Source organism: Pongo pygmaeus, chromosome 1 (assembly GCF_028885625.2).
Source record: "Pongo pygmaeus isolate AG05252 chromosome 1, NHGRI_mPonPyg2-v2.0_pri, whole genome shotgun sequence".
Classification (NCBI taxonomy): Eukaryota; Metazoa; Chordata; class Mammalia; order Primates; family Hominidae; genus Pongo; species Pongo pygmaeus.
In genome coordinates, this window is record NC_072373.2 from 145,838,558 (window position 1) to 145,858,420 (window position 19,863).

Sequence of the window (19,863 nt, forward strand, 5' to 3'; positions counted from 1 at the left end):
GGGAACTGGGGTTGTCCTGACAGTGCTGCTCAGAACAAAAGCATGTTCAGCTCTCCACTCTTGAGGGGGAAAAGGCAAAGAAACTGTAGTTACACCCAGCTCTTCCTTAGACACAGCCACAGGAGAAAGAATTCTGTGAAGTTTTTCCAAGCATCTCTTCCTACATATACAAAGGGACATCCCCTCCCATCTGGCCTGCTGTGATCAAAAGTTTGCCTGTTACACAAGAGTAAAGTTTCAGAAAGTGTTGTAGGAAGTTAATCCCGTTTTATAAAAAGTGAGCCACAAAGACACTCTAAATTATGACAACAGGAGGTTTCACTTACCAGCTAGTTTCTAACTTTGGTAGTAAACTGACACTTGTGAATATAAATATATATATATATACACTAGTACTCACACACTCCCTCCAACAAACTGTTTGACATCAATCCTCTGCTGATAAAAAGTTATGTGTGTAGTATGTAGCATAAACTATGTGTGTGTGATGTGTGCACTATGTGGTGTACTTTGTGTGTGGGTGTGGTACGTATGTGGGGGTGTGTGTGTATGTGGTGTGTGGGGGTGAGGGAGAGAGACAACCAAACAAGACCTTCCGATCCAGCACATTATGGGATATGCTGAAATAACTTTGGAGATCCTGAAATCTCCAAATTATATGCTGAAATAACTTTGGTGTCAGTATTCTGGAGCAGAACTGTCGACCCACTTGGGAATGGGCTCAGATAGGGAGAGGGGAGGCGGTTAGGAAGGGCGGGAAGCTGTTGACTTTGATTGGCTTCTTTTCTAGATCAGCATTCATCCCCCAGGCAGAAAGGACTCGCCTAGGGAGCCAGCGCGGTCCCAAAGGAGCCGCCGGCCCTGCCTGCCGGGATCCGACCCCCGGTGCGGCCAGCCTGAAGTCGCCCGAGGGCAGGGCCGACCTCACCGCGCCGGGAATGGCGTCTCAGGGGCAAGTGAGAACTGGCCTGAGAAGGGGACGGTAGGGGCAGAAAACGCCAGGCTGCCTCTTGGACCAGCAGCGCCCGCCCAGAGCCACAAGACTCTCTGTGGCACTGGCGACAAAGCGGGGAAAGTTTCTGGCTAAGACTTTCACAGAGAGGCAGTTCGCTGGCGTTTAGTGTGGGGGCTCCCCGGGGAAGCCGGTCTTTGCAAAGTGGAGGGTGGAGGTGTGGTGCTCGCGGGGTACCCCGCCGAGTCGTGCCACCACCCCGTCCCGCTCCCGGAGCACTGCCAGCAGCCCCAGGCGAGCCCGGACTCTCCGTGGGGCAGGGCACGCTTCTGCCCCCACTCCACTCCACGGTGAGAGCCCACGTCCGTGGGTGCAACGAGCTGCAGGAGCAGCGGACACACGGCCAAGATGTGTTTTTGGGAGGGCAGAGCGGATTTCATTGCGGCATTCTTCGTTTCCTTTCATCCTGGAGAGAGGAGAGGGCGGGCGCCTTCCCACGCCCTGGCCGCACAGGCGGATCACTTACCTCCCCGCATGGCCGAGCCGGGAGGTTTGCCCCGCGCGGAGCTCGGCGGCCGCCACGCGCAAAGCCCCGGTGCAGCCGGCCGGACGCGCGCGGCACGCTGGGAGTTGTAGTCCACCGCCGGTGGGCGGGGGTCGGAGGGGCGGGGGCCCCCAGGAATGGGGAAGGCCAGGACTAGAAGGGGCAAGACCTGGGTAGGACAAGGGAGGATATTTGCAAAAACTTAAAACTTCCAGGGAGCTGGGGGGGGAGGGGAGCCCTCCTAGGGAGATTTTTAAAGTGAGGTTTTTTTAGGTTAATACCATTTTCTTCCTGTCTTACTTGCTCATGACAACCCCAAAGAAGTTTTAAGCTGGACTCTGGCAGTAATGTTAAGTAGAGATTTTCCTGGCCAACTGCATATTATTTAGGGTTCTATTCTCCCTTCACTTTGAATACAGATGTGCCATTCACTGCTTGGATGCACACAGAATATTCTTACTCACAGAATAACTCAGTTGAAGCCCTGAGCATGTAAAAGGAGGGTGAGTAGTTAGTTGCACCTTACACATGCAGGGTGCTTTATAGCTCTCTTTACAAAGCACTTTGTACTTGATTGATTCATTATATAAGAACCGTAAAGCAACTCTGAGAGTTAGTCAGAGAAAAGCTAAAGAGGCAGGGAGTTGTTTGTTTGTTTGTTTTTTGAGACAGGGTCTTGCTGTGTCGCCCAGGCTGGAGTGCAGTAGCGCGATCTCGGCTCAATGCAGGGATTTTTGTGTATCTGCATCTGCAGAGGTTGGAGCCATCCTGTCTATTCATTTCTTTCTCCAGCCTCTCTTAGCAGCTGGGAAGAGAGAATGGAGAGAAAGAGGGATCAGGACAGATGTGGACACGGTAGAAGAAGAGGAGCCTGCTGTGACGGACTTCCTTGAAATGACTAACAAGTAAATATTTAAGGGAATAAGTAAAACCAAAAGAAGGACTCATGGGTTGGAAGAATGGAAGGAGAAGGAAAAAGTACATGGGATAGGGATAGACATTGAAGATTGCAAACAGGCTAGTAGCAAAGAAAGCAAAAACAAACAGGGTTTTTAGAAGCCCGATAAACCTTGGATTCCTGGTGTTGTCATTTCTGAGCTATCTCTGTGACCTTAGGTGAGTTCTTTAACCTCTCCAAACCTCCTTTGCTTCATCTGTAAAATTAAAAAAAAAAAAGTTCCGACTTTATTATGTGGCTGTGCCTATTAAAAAGAGACAGGAAGCACATAGCATAGTGCTGGACATATGATAGGCAATTAATGTTATCTACTATTATTATCTGCAGAAATTCTCTTTGTGTTAGTATCAAAAAATAAATTGGAGTGGAAGTAACAGTTAGGAGGCTGTGACAATACTCTAAGCTACTGGCAATGATAGCTTGAACTACATTGACAGAAAGGCAACTATGTTGTCATATGAGATAGGGAAAACAGAGTACAATCAATTGGATGTGGGGAAGGAAGAACAAGAATCAAATTGGTTGTTATTTCTAGATTAAGTAGATGATGTTGTCATTCTCATAAATAGATACAACTGATGGAAAAACAGGTTTTGGAGGAAGATGACCACTGGCTTTCCTCATTTTATTGTGCTTTGCTTTATTGCAGTTCACAGACAATGTGTTTTTGTTGTTGTTGTTTATTTTACAAATTGACAGTTTTTGGCAACCGTGTGTTGAACAAGTCTATTAGTGAAATTTTTTCAGCAATATATGCTCACTTCATGTCTCTGTGTCACATTTTGGACATTCTCATAATATTTGAAAATTTTTCATTTTTATTGTATCTGGTGTGGTGATCTGTGATCATTGATCTTTGATATTATGATTGTAATTGTTTTAGGGTGCCACAGATCATGCCCATTCATCTATAAATGTTGTGTGTGTTCTGACTGCTCCACCTACCAGCTGTTCCCCTCCTCTCTCCCTCTCCTGGTCCTCCCTATTCCCTGAGACACAACAATATTGAAATTCGGCCAATTAATATCCTTACAATGGCCTCTAAGTGTTCAAGTGAAAGGAAGAATCATACTTCTCTCACTTCAAATCAAAATCTAGAAATGATAAACTTAATGAGGAAGGCATGTCAGAAATCCAGATAAGCAAAAGTTAGACGTCTGGTGGCAAACAGTTAGCCAAATTGTGAATGCAAACAAAAAGTTCTTGAAGGAAATTAAAAGTGCTATTCTAATGCATACCTGAATGATAAGAAAGTGAAACAGTCTTATTCCTGATATGGAGAAAGTTTTAGCGGTCTGCATAGAGGAGCAAACCAGCCCCAACATTCCTTTAAGCCAAAGCCTAATCCAGAGCAAGGCCCTAACTCAAGGGTGGAGAGGTAAGGAAACTGTAGAAAAGTTTGAAGCTAGGAGAGTTTGGTTTCTTAAACGAGGTTTAAGAAAAGAAGCATAACAATGAAGTACAAGGTGAAGAAGCAAGTGCTGATGGAGAAGCTGTAACACATTATCCAGAAGATCTAGCAAAGGCAGATGGAGGTGGCTACAATAATCAGCAGTTTATCAATGTAGACTTAATAGCCTTCTATTGGAAGAAGATGCCATGTAAGACTTTTCTAGCCAGAGAAAAGTCAAAGCCTGACTTCAAAGCTTCAAAGGACAGGCTTATTAGGGGCTAATGCACCCAGTGATCTTAAGTTGAAGGCAATTTTCATTTACCATTATGAAAATTCTAGGGCCCTCAAGAATTATGCTAAATTGACTTTACTTGTGCTTTATAGATGAGACAAAAAGGCCTGGGTGATAGCATATCTGTTTACAACATGATTTTCTGAAAATTTTAAGCCTACTGTTGAGAACTACTACTCACAAAAAAAGATTCCTTTCAAAATATTAGTGCTCATTGACAATGCACCTGTTCAGCCAAGAACTCTGATGGAGATGTACAAGAAGATGAATGTTGTTTTCATGCCAGCTAGTAAAACATCCATTCTGCAGCCCATGAATCAAGGAGCAAATCAAACTCTCAATTCTTATTATTTAAGAAATCCTTTTTATAAGGCTATAGCTTCCACAGATAGTGATTCCTCTGATGGAGCTGGGCATCATAATTGAAAGCCTTCTGGAAAGGATTCATCATTTTATATGCCATTATGAACATTCATGAATCATGAGAGGAGGTCAAAATATAACATTAACATGAGTTTGGAAGAAGCTGATTCCAAGCCTCATGGATAACTTTGAGGGGTTCAAGACTTCAATGGATGAAGTCCCTGCAGATGTGATAGAAATAGCAAGAGAAATAGAATTGGAAGTGGTACATGAAGATATGACTGAATTGCTGCAACCTCATGATCAAACTTGAATGGATGAGGAGGTGCTTCTTATGATTGAACAAATAAAGTGGTTTCTTGAGATGGAAACTATTTCTGGTGAATATGCTGTGAACATTGTTCAAGTGACAACAAAGAATTTAGAATATTTCATAAACATAGCTGATAAAGCAGCATCAGGGTTTTAGAGGATTGACTGCAATTCTGAAAGAAGTTTTACTGTGTTAAAATGCTGTTCAATAGCATCACATGCTACAGGGAAATCTTTCATTAAGGGAAGAGTCAATTGATGTGGCAGACTTTACTGTTATCTTAAGAAATTGCCACAGCCACGCCAACCATCAGCAACCGACTACCCTGATCAGTCACCAGCCATCAATATTGAAGCAAGACCCTCCACCAGCAAACAGATTACAACTTGCTAAAGGCTTTAAGATCATTAGCATTTTTTAAGCAATAAAGTATTTTTAAATTAAGATATGCACTTTTTAAAAGATATAATGCTATTGCATACTGAATATACTACAATATAGTATAAACATTTGTATGCACTGGGAAAAAAAAAAATGTGTGTGACTTGCTTTATTGCAGTGGTCTAGAACTGAGCCCACAATGTTCCCAAGGGGCCTGCAGTTTGATTTTGGACATGCATAACTTAAGGGTTTATCTGTGTGAATGACCAAGTGGAAGTTGGAAATGTGGATTTGGATTTTTCATTTAGAAATGGGACTTTGAGAGTCAATTACTTAGGAGAGGAAGTTGAAGAGCATGTGGAGAGGAAAAAGGGAGGACAGCAGGTGTGGGCATGGGGAGGTGGAAAGTCAGATAATAATACCAGGCAGGAATTGGTTAAGGAGGAAAGGAAAGCTGCAGGGGTGTAGTGACATGGGATGCAAGGGAGGATGGAGAGATGAGGAGCAGCTTCTTAACAGGTCAAATGCTCTAGAGAGCTAGCCAATGACAACAGAAAAGAGGCCTCTGAATTTATAGATCAAGAAACTGTTGGGATTGAATTGCTTCCAGGGTTTTTTTTGGAAATTTACCAGAGTGATTTTGCTTGTCCCAGTGATTGGGGAGTGTATTAGTGCATTTTCACACTGCTATAAAGAAATACCCAAGACTGAGTAATTTATAAAAAGGTTTAATTGACTCACAGTTCCACATGGCTGGGGAGGCCTCAGGAAACTTACAATCATGGAGGTAGGGGAAGCAGGCACTCTCTTCACAAGGTGGCAGGAAAGAGAGAAGTGCTGTGAAGGAGGAACTTCCAAACAGTTATAAAACCATAAGATCTCATGAGAACTCAGTCACTATCATGAGAAAAACGTGGGGAAACTGCCTGCATGATCCAATCACCTGCCTCCCTTGACACCTGGAGATTGCCATTTGAGATGAGATTTGGGTGGAGACACAGAGCCAAACCATATGAGGGAGCAGGGCACTACTGGAATGTAGTTGGTGGGGTCAAAGATTCTAAACATCTTCCATTGACCAGGACAGTCGCACAGAGCAAAGAATTGTCCTGCATCCTCTGTGACTTAGTTGTCCCACTGCTCAGCTCCTTTATGTAGGTGAAAAATCTGTTTATAATTATCTGAGCCTAGAATCTATTTTATATATAAACATAAACTGTTTTCCACACAGTTTTAAGTTATATCAAATTTTCCTGGAATGTTGTAAATTGGATGGCAATATCATTTACGGAATTTGAATCACCAATACAGTGCATTTTGTGGCTGTCTCTTTCATGGTGATTCTGCATATGGAACAAGTATCTGACTACTTTATTGTGTCTTTTAGCTTAGGGATGCTTGAGCAGTTGCACGTTGGATCATGCAGTTTTATTATTTATTTATTTATTTATTTATTTATTTATTTTTGAGACGAAGTCTCACTCTTGTCATCCAGGCTGGAGTGCAATAGCGCTATCTCAGCTCACTGTAACCTCTGCCTCCCGGGTTCAGCAGTTCTCCTGCCCCAGCCTCCCGAGTAGCTGGGATTACGGGTGCCTGCCACCACGCCCACCTAATTTTTGTATTTTGAGTAAAGACGGGGTTTCACCATGTTGGCCAGGCTGGTCTTGAACTCCTGACCTCAGGCAAACCACCTGCCTCAGCCTCCCAAAGTGCTGGGATTACAGGTGTGAGCCACCGCGCCCGGCGGGTCATGCAGTATTTTATGGTAAATTACTTTATTTTGTACTTTATATGATAGTTAAGGTATTGCTTTAATTTTAGGAAATTACATAGGTGGGTAGCCAATGGCTTCTACTTCACAATGGTAAGAAGCATATTGTTTCATATTTGTTATGAAAAGGGATCATTAAGATTGACAAGACGGAGAACTATTTATTCCTTCAGTCAATAAATATCTCTGGAGTCCCTACTCATTCTGGGTACTTGAGATACATCAATATATGAAACAGAAAAAGTTTATTGCCCTTTTGGAGTTAATATTGTAATGTGGGAGAGGCAGATGATAAATAATAAACATAAACAAAATAAGTAAATTCTCTACTATATTAGAAAGTTATAAATGCTGTGAAAAATAAAAGGAGGATAAAGGCAGTTGGGAGTGCAGGAGAGGGTGTGGGTTGAAATGTTAAATATAGAGATCAGGGTAAACTTCATTGAAAAGGTGATAATCAAGGAAAGATCTGGAGTTGGTAAGAGAATGGCCTTGTGGATTTCTGAGAAAAGAAATAGCAAGGATGCCAGTGTGGTTGGATATGGGCAGGGGTCAAGTAGAAGGAGGACAGGAAAACCCTGGAGCTCAAAATAAATAATGTAGGGCTTGTGGGCATTGCAAGAAATTTCAGCTTTCACTCTGAATGAAATGGGCAGCTGTTGGAGAGTTCAGAGCGGAAGAGTGACATGGTCAGGCATAGATTTAAAGGATTATTCTGGCTGCTCTATCAAGGATAAATCTTAAGAGGCAATGGTGGAAGCAGACTAGGCAAGATGCTATTGTAGTAATCCAGGCAAGAAATACTAGTGGCTTGAACTAGAGCGGTAGCAGTGAAAAGTGATGGTGTGGATGTGGAAAAGAAATCAAGAATTCTATAGGGCATGTTGGAAGAGTTTCAGGGGTTTGGGAGGGACAGAAGATGGAGATACATTAAAGTATGTTCAGGGCCTTATAGGAATGGAACTTGGGGGATGACCTAGTAGTCTGGGACTTCTTGTGGTGACTCACATAAACAGGGATAAAGGGTATAATGAAATCAGTCCCAGAGAAGGCAAGAAATAAAATGGTGAAGAGGTTGTGAGTGTCGGGGGTATTGATGAATGTTTGAGTTCCCTGACTCTGTGGATGGAGCTGAAGAGATCTGAGAATCAGGTGGACCCTTGATCCGTGTTGATGGAATGTTGAAGACCTGGGGAGAGGAGGACTCAGTTCCTAGGCCAATGCTTATTCATCACTCCTGCCAGGAGCAGGCTGACTTGTTCAGAGTGCACAGTCCTCTCTACCTCTGCTCTTGACCTTTTTGATGGACTTAGCCCTTTTGATGCAGTTGAGGATTGGGGCAAGCTGGTAATTACTCTAAGCACAAAGGCCCAGAAACAATGATGATTCAATAAAGTATATTCTAGAACACAGACTGAGGTAGACTTAAAATTCTGGAAATGGAGAAATTTTGAGAAATTTGGCAAATGGGGAATTTTGGCAAAGAAGGGCATGAGAAAGTTTGGTCCTTAATGTGAAAGGATGCTCTAGGATTGGGGATAGCAGACAACTGTGCTTGTACAGTGAAGTGAAGAAGCCGCTAGATGCAGAAATGTGAAAATTCAGAACAGAGGGTGTAACTGATGTAATATTTTCTTAGAGAAGAAGGAACTATTGATTGTTGATCTTTGGTAGAAAAGTGGCACAGTTTCTTCCTATAAGAAAAGAAAGAGGCCAGATGCAGTGGCTTATGCCTGTAATTCCAGCACTTTAGGAGACTGAGGCAGGCAGATCACTTGAGGCCAGGAGTTCGAGAACAGCCTGGCCAACATGGTGAAACCCTGTCTCTACTAAAATACAAAAATTAGCCGGGCGTGGTGGCGGGCACCTGTAATCCCAGCTACTCAGGAGGCTGAGGCAGGAGAATTGCTTGAACCCGGGAGGTAGAGGTTACAGTGAGCTGGGATCATGCCATTGCACTCTAGCCTGGGTGACAGAGTGAGACTCCATCTCAAAAAAATAAAAAAAGAAAAGAAAGCAAGCAAATGGAATGATTTAGTAATATTGAGGGAAATTCTAAAGAGAAAATTGTGTATAACATGATTTAAAGATTTTTTTTATTTATTGTGAAAATACACTGTATGATAAAAAAATTAAAACAATCAGAAACTTAAAGTAGAAAGTGAAAATTCCCAATAAACCCATTCCTAAAATAATCCCTGTTAAATGGTATATATTGTCTAAATTTTTATCTTGTGCTTGTGACTTCTTTTTGTAAATGTTAAATGAGGTATTGATCCATTCTTTCATTGCTGTAAAGAAATACCTGAGACTGGGTAATTTATAAAGGAAAGAGGTTTAATTGGCCCATGGTTCTGCAGGCTTTGTAGGAAGCAAAGCATGATGCTGGCATCTGCTTGGCTTGTGGGGATGCCTCTGGAAGTAAAATCATAGCAGAAGGCGAAGGGGCAGCAGGCACCTCACATGGCCAGAGCAGAAGCAAGAGAGAGTGGGTGCCACACTTTCAAACAGCCAGATGTCACCAGGACTCATTCACTATTGTGAGGACAGTACCAAGGGGATAATGTGAAACTATTCATGAGAAATCCACTCCCATGATTCAATCACCTATCACCAGGACCCACCTCCAACATTGAGGATTACAATTCAACATGAGATTTGGGCAGGGAAACACATCCAAACCATATCATGTGAGTCCCTAAAATATGAGTATTTTTTCTTTGCAGGCTCTTAGGTTAAATAATAAATAAAAATTTGTTGAGCTTCTTTTACATAACAGATGTTATTGCATCAATCTTTTTGATAATTGTTATTCACATCTTCCATATAATATGTAATTTTTCTTGATTATTCAAGAATAAAAAGAAATTTGTTAAAGTCTCCTAGCATTTATCTTGTTGTTTTCTCTTATTTCTTGAAGTTTTGCTTTATGTATTTTAATGCTGTGTTATTTGATACATAAGCATTTATACTAGCAATTTATTTATTGTGAGCTGTGTTATTTGCCATTATAAAGTGACTTTCTTTGTTCCATGTAATGCTTTTTAATAGCTTATTCTATCCCACTTGAAATTATTTGAATTAGATATGTTTAACCTTATCTCGATCATGTGTTAATTTTTTGAATTCACATTGTTCTTTTTTTCTCTTTGGCTTTACAATCTGTACTTTCTTTGCTTTTGTTTTGTCTTGGTTTTATTTTTATCTTCCTCTATATTTTAGTGTCAAAGATTAACAAAGCTGGACTCTAAAGTGGCAAGGACAGACTTTAATCAGTAAGTAATAGAGACAATCTACAATAGAGTAATCAGAGAATAGAGATAAGCATCCAGCATGAACTGAACTCTGATTTGTACAGAGATGACCAACTAAAATAGGAATAGGACAGGGGGTGAATGAGGGCTCAGGAGAGTCAGAGAAGTGAAACATAACAAAGGGTTCACATCACAAAGTGGTAAGGCCAGCTGTTTCTGATAGGTGATAGTTACAAACGTTAGAATTCTACCTTCCTACAGACTGGGAGACAGAGGCCCTATTCTTCTTGATGATTATATTTCAAATAAATGGCTTTCAGGTCCTTGAGAAAGACACTCCTGAGTTGTAGGAGATACATGTACATCTCAAAGAAACAGAGGACGGAGTCACAGTTGCAAGCCCTTTTTAGTAAATGTTCTAAGAAAGGGTGGTCAGGGGCATACTGCCAGGTGTTGGCTCAAACAAATAGTAAGTTATTTGGCATTCTTGAGCTTTCTCAGTGAGGCACTTTAAAAGGAGCTAATGTCAACCTAGGGATGTGGCCTTGAAATGGCGGAGGAGAGAAAGTTCTTAAAAAAAAAAAAAAAGAAAGTATGTTAGTTTTTGTACAAGTCTTTATAGGCCAAGACTGATACCTTACCAAGAAGAGGGCTTAGAGGAGAAGAGCTAGCTGGTCAAGGAAAATATTTGTCATTAGTTATTTATTGCTGTGTAACAAACTATCCCAAAACTTAGCAGCTTATAACAACACACACTTATTATCTCACACTTTCTCTGGGTCAGGAGTCCTGGTGTGGCTTAGTTGAATCCTCTGCTTCAGGGTCTCTCACACGGCTGCAATCAAGGTAATGGACAGGGCTCTTCTCTCCTGAAGGCTAGATTTGGGGAGGATCTGCTTTCAGGCTCACCTATATGGAGGCAGGATTTGGTTCCTTATTGGCTGTTCAACTGAAGGCCTCAGTTTTTGCCACATGGGCTTCTCCATAGGGTAGCTCACAACATGGCAGCTGGCTTTATCAAAACAAGTGATATGTGGGGAAAAGTCAGAGTAAGAGTGTAAGCAAGACAGAAGTCCTAGCCTTCTATAGCCCAACTTCAGAAGGGAAGGCCTATCACTTTTGCCACATTCTTTTCGGTAAGGGCAAGTCATTAGGTCTAGACTAACACAAGGGCATGAATGCCAGGAAGTGGGGACAATTGGGAGCTGTTTAAGAAGGCTACCTACCACACTCTGGCAATTAGGGAGTTGTAAAGTCTGTTTTAAATAATATGCTTACATTTTTATTTTTCAATTAACTTTAGAAATGCAATGATGATGAAATGATGAAATCAGTCTACTTAAATTCTCTCTTTTCTCTTCCCATCTCTTAGTTTGGAAAGCGAATACGATTCTTGTTCCAGTCTATTGTCATCAAAATATTATGATTTATGTTATGTAATTTTTGAGTATTAAAACAACTATATTTAATTTTATGACTTAAAATGCCAATTATTTAAATATGTGTAGTAGACTTAAAGCTCATGGCTTAACCTTTTGTACATCATGACTTTCTCATTCATGAATTTTATTTTATGGTTACTTATCTGTTTATTGTCTTAATTTTTTTTCCTGACAGATTTTTCAGAGGTGCATAAATGCTATTTTTCTTTAATTCTTGCATATTTGAGAATTTATTTCTGTCGTGATTACACCTGAAGGTGTTTAGACCAGGTAAGTATCGGGGGAACCAGCTCCCAATATTTCAATGTAGGTTCTTTTCTATTTTCCCTAAGTGTCAGCCGGTCTAAGAAATAAAGAGAAAGAGCACAAAAGAGAGAAATTTTAAAGCTGGGTGTCCGGGGGTGACATCACATGTCATCAGGTTCCGTGATGCCCCCGAGCCACAAAACCAGCAAGTTTTTATTATGGATTTCAAAAGGGGAAGGGTGTACGAATAGGGTGTGGGTCACAGAGATCACATGCTTCAAGGGCAATAAAATATCACAAGGCAAATGGGGGCAGAGCGAGATCACAGGACCAGGGAGAAATTAGAATTGCTGATGAAGTTTCATGTCCCACTGGGCATGCATTGTCATTGATAACATCTTATCAGGAAACAAGATTTGAGAGCAGACAACTGGTCTGACTAAAATTTACTAGGCAGGAATTTCCTAATCCTAATAAGCCTGAGGGCACCACAGGAGACCGGGGTTTATTTCATCCCTTATCTACAACGGTATAAGACAGACACTCCCAGAGTGGCCATTTTAGAGACCTCCCCCTAGGAATGCATTCTCTTTCTCAGGGCTGTTCCTTGCTGAGAAAAAGAATTCAGAGATATTTCTCCTATTCGCTTTTGTAAGAAGAGAAATACGACTCTGTTCTGTCTGGCCCCACAGGCACTCAGGCCCAGTGGTTATCTCCCTTGTTCCCTGAAAATCGCAGCCATCCTGTTCCTTTTGGATGCCCAGATTTCATATTGTTCAAACACACATGCTCTACAAACAATTTGTGCAGATAACGCAATCATCACAGGATCCTGAGGCGACATACATCCTCAGTTTACAAAGATAATGGCATTAAGAGATTAAAGTAAAGACAGGCATAGGAAATTATAAGAGTATTGACTGGGGAAGTGATAAATGTCCAAGAAATCATCACAATTTATGTTCAGAGATTGCAGTAAAGACAGGCATAAGAAATTATAAAAGTATTAATTTGGAGAATGAATAAATGTCCATGAAATCTTCACAGTTTATGTTCTTCTGCCATGGCTTCAGCCGGTCCCTCCATTCAGGGTCCTTGACTTCCCGCAACAGACATGGAATGTTTTTTTCTTCCTATGTTTGTTAACCATTGCTCCATTTTCTTCTAACATCTAACATTGCTTAGAATATGCCTGATTCCTTTGTTTATGAAGATGACCTTTTTCCTTCTGCCTAGATGACTATAGGATTCTATTTCTTTTAGTCCTTAAAGTTCTAGAAAGAAAGCTTTTATTAAATTTGATTGGAATATGGTGAGCCTTTTCAAAATTCAATTTGAAAACCTACTTTAATTCATAACATTCTTCTATTGTGTAATTTTTTCATTTCCATTTGCTCATTCACATCTTCAACAATAACAGTCACTCATGTTTTAGTTCTCCATTGTCCATGGTCTACAACTTTCATCTTCTTTCTGATCACCTTCATTCCATGTCATTTTCTGCCAAATTCCATGTGACTATTTTCTTCAATAGCTTGCCTTTCATGTCCAATTTTCTGCAGTTTAAATTCTCTTCCTTGGTACTTTTAATGTGATTTTCAGTTATTTAATTTCTTCTCATTTGATTCCTCTGCTTTTCTAGATTTCTCTTATTTTTACTGTTGCATGGGTTCTGTGATTTTTTTTTCTAGATTAAAAAGAAAACTACCTAAACTCTCTGAAGGAAGTCAATGAGATCTAGTTGATTTGCTTAAGAATAAAGGGAGTGATTTTCTTGCGTTTCCCTCTGTTTACCTGAGAACCGTTTGAATCATCCACTTATAATGTAAGCTGGAGCACTAATGTTGATGGCTTATAATGTTTGGTTAGTCACTCAGTGATGGATGAGCTGGGTCAGGAGGAAAATTTGCTGTGAATGAGGAACAGACTCAGGAAGAGATTCATACTTTTTTTTTTCCTACTTATTACCCACTTTTTTCCCACAAGGGAGGGAATTGTAATAATATAAAAAGTGATTTAAAAAACTAACATCAGAAAGAAAATACCAACACAAAAGGAGAAGGAAAAAATGAAGATATGTAGCTGTAGCATCCTACAAAGTTATTAAAATTAACTTACAGTGAAATGTTTAAGCTTCCTGACAACGAAATCAAGAAGAAACATGTAATTAGATATATGATTCTCACTGACTCTAAAAGAAAACCTAACAGTTATTCAGGGGGAAAAATTTAACACTTACTTCTAAAAAAAATCAAATTAGGCATGATTCTTAGTGAATTTTATTTAGTGAATTCAACAGTTCCATTCATTAAGCCATTTCTTCTTGCTCTGCTTGGTAAAAGCTGAAAACATGGCATCAAAACACAGCCCAGAGAAAGTCAATTCCTGTATTTCTAAGACAGTAGGATCCAAGCTTATTTGGAAGATAAAATATCTCTGGAAGAACAGATAGTGTTAATGGATTGAATCATTTTCCTCAAAAAGATATGTTGAAGTCCTAACCCCCAGAACCTCAGAATGTGACCTTATTTGGAAATAGAGTCATAGCATATGTAATTAGTTAAAATTAGGCCATATTGTAGTAGGGTGGATACTAATCCAGCAAGACTGGTGTCCTTGTAAAAAGAGGAGAGATAAATAAAAGAATGCCATGTGATGACAGAGAGACACAGAGGGAAGATGGAAGTAGGAATTGAAGTTGTGCTGCCACAAGGAAAGGAAGACCAGGGGCTACAAGAAGCTGGAAGAGGCAAGGAAAGATCTTCCTCAAGAAGCTTCAGAGGGAGCGCTGCCCTGCCAGCCCCTTTATTTCAGAATTCTGGCCTTCAGACTGCGGGAGAATAAATTTCTGTTGTTTTAAGCCACCCAGTTTGTGGTACTTTATTACAGCAGCCTTAGGAAACTAATACAGATAAACTGCATCTCAGTCAACAACAATTTATAAATGTTAGCTCTCTCAATCAAGATTTGGTATGTGTTGGACAGTAGAAAGTTTGATAAGTGACTAAAGTAGGTTTTATGTGCTGATATTGAGGATAGATTCATATGCTTTAAATTTTAAACCTGCAAATATTGCTAAGGTTGACATCCTTGAGAATGTTGGGACACCTGAGGTTCACACTTGGGCTGTTAGTCATCACACTACATGTGGGGAAGGGCCAAGTGTATACTTTAAAACAAGTCCAGGGTTATTGCTTTCTTCTTCTTCTTCTTCTTTCTTCTTCTTTCTTCTTTCTTTCTTCTTCTTCTTCTTCTTCTTCTTCTTCTTCTTCTTCTTCTTCTTCTTCTTCTTCTTCTTTCTTCTTCTTCTTCTTCTTCCTTCTTCTTCTTCTCTCTTCCTCTTCCTCTTCTTCTTCTTCTTCCTCTTCTTCTTCTTCCTCTTCTTCTTCTTCCTCTTCTTCTTCTTCCTTCTTCTTCTTCTTCTCTCTTCCTCTTCCTCTTCTTCTTCCTCTTCTTCCTCCTCCTCCTCCTCCCCCTCCCCTCTTCCTCCTTCTTCTTCTTCTTCTTCTCCTCTGGCTTCTTCTCCTTCTTCTCCTTCCCCTCCTTCCCCTCCTCCTTCTTCTTCTTCCTCTTCTTCTTCTTCTTCCTTTTCTTCTTCCTCAGTGTGGGATCTGTTTTATCATATGTAATAAATGAACATTACTGAGATGACTTAGTCTAGAAAGTTTACAAAATGAGTGATACCTATACTTACTATAAGAATTGGAGTGACATATTATTAGCTATAAATCAATTAGAAATGCACAATAATTTTAGGTAGTTGATATGCCAAGATTTATAGCAACGTATGGATAAGGAAACCGAATTATCTGTGGAAACCACCACTAGTCATTGAAAAGTCACCACTGGAATACAGGATATGTCCTGTATTCCATGTCCTCTTAGTGGGAAGGATGCATTTACAGATTTTTCCAAGAGTTGTCTTCTTTTCTTCCTTCCTTTATTTCTTCCTATCTAGAGGTTTTTATTCCTAGGCAGATGGTATTAAGAAGCAAAAGTTTGTACAGCCTCATCCCTTTATCCAAAGGTCAAACTTTTGGACATTCTCCAAAATACAGCAGCAGTCTAGAAATATGGAAAGAGGGGCAGGTCTCTGAGCATTAGAAAGAATCATAAACCTTCTGAATTAAAATGATGAAGTTTTTTGTAGAAGGATGACCAGTTGAAGACAAGCTCACTGACAAGAGAAAGATATATTAAACAGCAAGTATAAGGTGATATTGGTTTACTTACAATAGTGGGTATCCTAAAGGAATCAGGCATCTAGGGACAGGGAAAGACCGAGGGATATGTTCCTTACATCCCAAGGTATAAACAATCTGAAATAATAAAAATACAAGTAAAAATATAGAGATGGGACTTCTCCTACTCTAAAGAACTTAACATGAGTAATAAAATATATAAATCTTTTAAATGCAAGGATAAATTTAAAAGTAAAATATATAATAGAAATATAAATGCAAGGAAGAAGAAAAAGACCATGAAAATGTCTATCATATGTGAAAAAACAGATTGGAATTAAAAACTCAGTGGAAGAATTAACAGTAGACAAGACCACAGCCGAAGAGAGAATTAGAGAGTGGTAATTATAGACTGGAAGACCTTACACAGAATGCAGCACAAGGAGACAGAGGCTGGAAAATATGACAGAGAGGCTGAGGGGCTTGGAGGATAGAGTGAAACGCTTCAATGTCTGTAACCAAAGTTTTTTAAGAGGCAATAACAGAGGAGAGGATGAGGCAATAACTGAAGAGAATGAATGAAACATTCTTAGAATTGATGAAAGATAACCTCAAATTCCAAAACCCCAAAAGATCCCTAGTAAGACAGATAAATTGAGACACACACACAGACACACACACACACACACACACACACCCCAAACACATTGTTAGAAAACTTCAGAATGCCAAAGACAAAGAGATGACATTAAAATTAACTGAAGAGAAAATAAAATTACCAATAAAGGAATGGAAATTAGATAGCTGACTCCTCAGCAACAAAAACATAAGACAGAAGATTGTGGGAAAATATTTTTAATGTATTGAGAGAGTAACTCTCAAATAGAATTATTTACCCATTAAAATTACTGGTCAGAATATGTTACATTTTGCTTTGGTAAAAAATTAACTCTGAAACCTCTGTGGCCTCTCACGTCAATCAAAAATTAACTCTGAAACATCTCACGTTACACATCCAGCATGTGAGCTCTGCTCACACCATTACTAGGGACTCAGGCTGAGAGAGTGCTGCCCTCTGTAGCTCCAGCATCCAGTGCTGTAGGGATATGTGAGATCACTGCAGAAGGGAAAGGGGATGTGCAGGAGCACAGGTCCCAGCTGTCTTTGTCTAGTAGTGAAACTTATCACTTCTAGTCATAGTTCATTGGCCAGAATAAGTCACAAAGTCCCAAACTAACTGCAAGGGAGAGTGGGAAATATAGAGAATCACATGGATATTCAGTAATACTGACTTTCCCTGCCACGACTATTTTTCAACATGGGGATGAAATAGAAGCTGTTTAGATAAACACTTAAAAAGTTTAACATTAAAAAACTCTTAATAATGGAACTTCTTAGCGTGTCTTCAAAAAGAAGGAAAATGATCTGAAAAGGAAAGTCTGAGATACAAAAAACACACTGAGTAAAGTAAAAGACAAACTGTTGGGTAAATCTGAACACATACTGCTGGTGAAAAACATATAAATAAATAATGAAGTGTAACTTGTGGGGTTCAAAAATAATAGCTGGTAAAGTGGAAGTGCTGATAGGCATTAAAACATTCTTAGCTCTTTGCATATTTGGGAAGATTATAAAGATTGTAAATGTAGAGTTTGTTAGGTTTAAGTATCCATGTTGTGATTTCAAAGGAACTACTTAACAGAAGAGAAATAAAGCCTATACCTTCAAAACTAGAGGGGGAAAGTTGGGACTTAAGAAATTTAATCTGCTGGGCGTGGTGTCTCACATCCGTAGTCCCAGCACTTTGGGAGGCCAAGGCAGGCGGATCACCTGAGGTCAAGAGTTCAAGACCAGCCTGGCCAAAATTGTGAAACCGCATCTCTACTAAAAATACAAAAAAAGTTAACCGGGTATGGTGATGGGCACGCCTCTAGTCCCAGTTACTTGGGAGGCTGAAACAGGAGAATCGTTTGAATCCAGGAGGCGGAGGTTGCAATGAGTCGAGATCATGCCATTGCACCCTAGCCTGGACGACAAGAGAGAAATTCCATCTCAAAAAAATAAATAAATAAATAAAAATAAATTAATTTAATCAATTGAAAAGAGGCAAGAAGGAGAAAAAAGAAACAGAAAAGCCAGAAAAAATAGAAAGTTAAAAAACTGATGACAGGAGTAAATTTAAATATATCAATGAAATAAACCCAGTTGAAAGGGAAGTTGTGAGACTGGATTAAAAAAACCAAAACCTATTGGATAAAAGAAACAAAATCTATGTTTGTGCTTTCTGTAAGAGACATACCTAAGATATTGAGAAAGAATAGTTGAAAGTAAAAGAATAGAAAAATATATTTTAAGCAAAAATTAAGAAAAAAGAGTTGGAATATCTATATATATAAAATGTAAAATAGATTTTATGGCAAAAAAACCTTATGATAGACAAAAGAGATTATTTAATAATGATAAGAGGTTTAACTCCCCAGGTGGAAAACATTCTAAAGTTTAAAACTTGATAACCTAACTTCAATAAGATAAAGGGGAATTTGACATACTTACAAGGAGATGCTGTTGAATTCTCCACTATTATGAGTCATTAAATATATATATCTCAATAATTGACAGGTAAAATGGACCAAAAGCATTAAGGATATGATTAATTTAAGCAATACAGAAAGCTAATCTACTGAACATATAGATTTCTATACTCCAAATTAGGGTATACAAATTAGTTTTGGTTATGCAAGAAACACTACAATCATTTATCATGAATTAGGCTATAAATCAGGTCTCAACCACTTTTAAGAAACTCATCTTAAACACATTATATTTTTGACCACAATTCAATTAATAAACCTATCTTTAGCTAAAAGGTTATGTTTTAAAAATTTAGAAAATTCAGAAACTTTTGAATAACTCATCAATCAAGGAGTAAATCATAATGCAAAATAGAAAATGTTTAGGATCGAACAATAATAAAATCTACTTTACCAATTTCACTAAAACAAATGGTTAAAAGAGGCTTAGAGGGAATTTTAAGTCATAAATGCTTATACTAGAAACTGAGAAAGGCTGACTATTGCTGAGCTAAGCATTCATGAGAAATTATTTAAAAAATAGAATTAATTTAAAGAGAGCAGAAGAAAGAAAATGATAAGAATAAGCCTGGAAATTAATGTAATAGAAAAAAAGTATAAAATAAAAAAGATCAACAATGCCAAAATTAAGGTTTTCAAAGAAGTGAGTAAAATTCATTGATCTGGCCTGGTTGAACTGAAAGAAAGAAGAAAGCGGAAGGAGGAAGAGGAGGAAGAAGAAGACAAAGATGACAACAAAAATGTTAGGAATTAAAAAAATTCAGAGATGGAAAAAAATGGTAAACTAGTACAAACAACTTGGTATCATATTTGAAGATTTAGATAAAATGGTCAAATTATTAGAAAAAAAGTAACTTACCAAAACAAACTCGGGAAGAAATAAAAATTCAGAGTCATTGTAAAGTCCTTAAAGAAATTGGTTCACCAACTTTAAAATTTTACACAAAGACCTGGCCCAGATGACTTTATAGGTGACTATTAATAAACACCTAAAAAACATAATTCCAATGTAAGGCACACTTTCAAAAACTTGAAACAAGGAAAAACACCCCAATAAGAAATATAATGGCCTCATTCCATGGAAAAATATGTATTATATATAGCAAACCATGTAAGGATGATACAGGAGGTAAAAAATGACAAATCAGAGGAGCCAAGATGGCCGAATAGGAAGAGCTC

The 19,863-nt window shown here is 39.1% G+C and overlaps 1 protein-coding gene across 3 annotated transcripts in view; it reads right to left on the reverse strand.

The window, feature by feature from the left end:
• SAMD13 (sterile alpha motif domain containing 13) overlaps positions 1–1,600 on the reverse strand; it is a 54,056-nt gene extending 52,456 nt beyond the window's left edge. For all 3 annotated transcript variants that reach the window (XM_054478606.2, XM_054478596.2, XM_063653609.1), the window contains exon 1: positions 1,479–1,600. In XM_054478606.2, the coding sequence (XP_054334581.1) occupies positions 1,479–1,488 (10 nt within the window). In that variant the 5' untranslated portion in view covers positions 1,489–1,600. The remainder of the gene's footprint in view (positions 1–1,478) is intronic.
• Between the last annotated feature and the right edge of the window lie 18,263 nt (positions 1,601–19,863).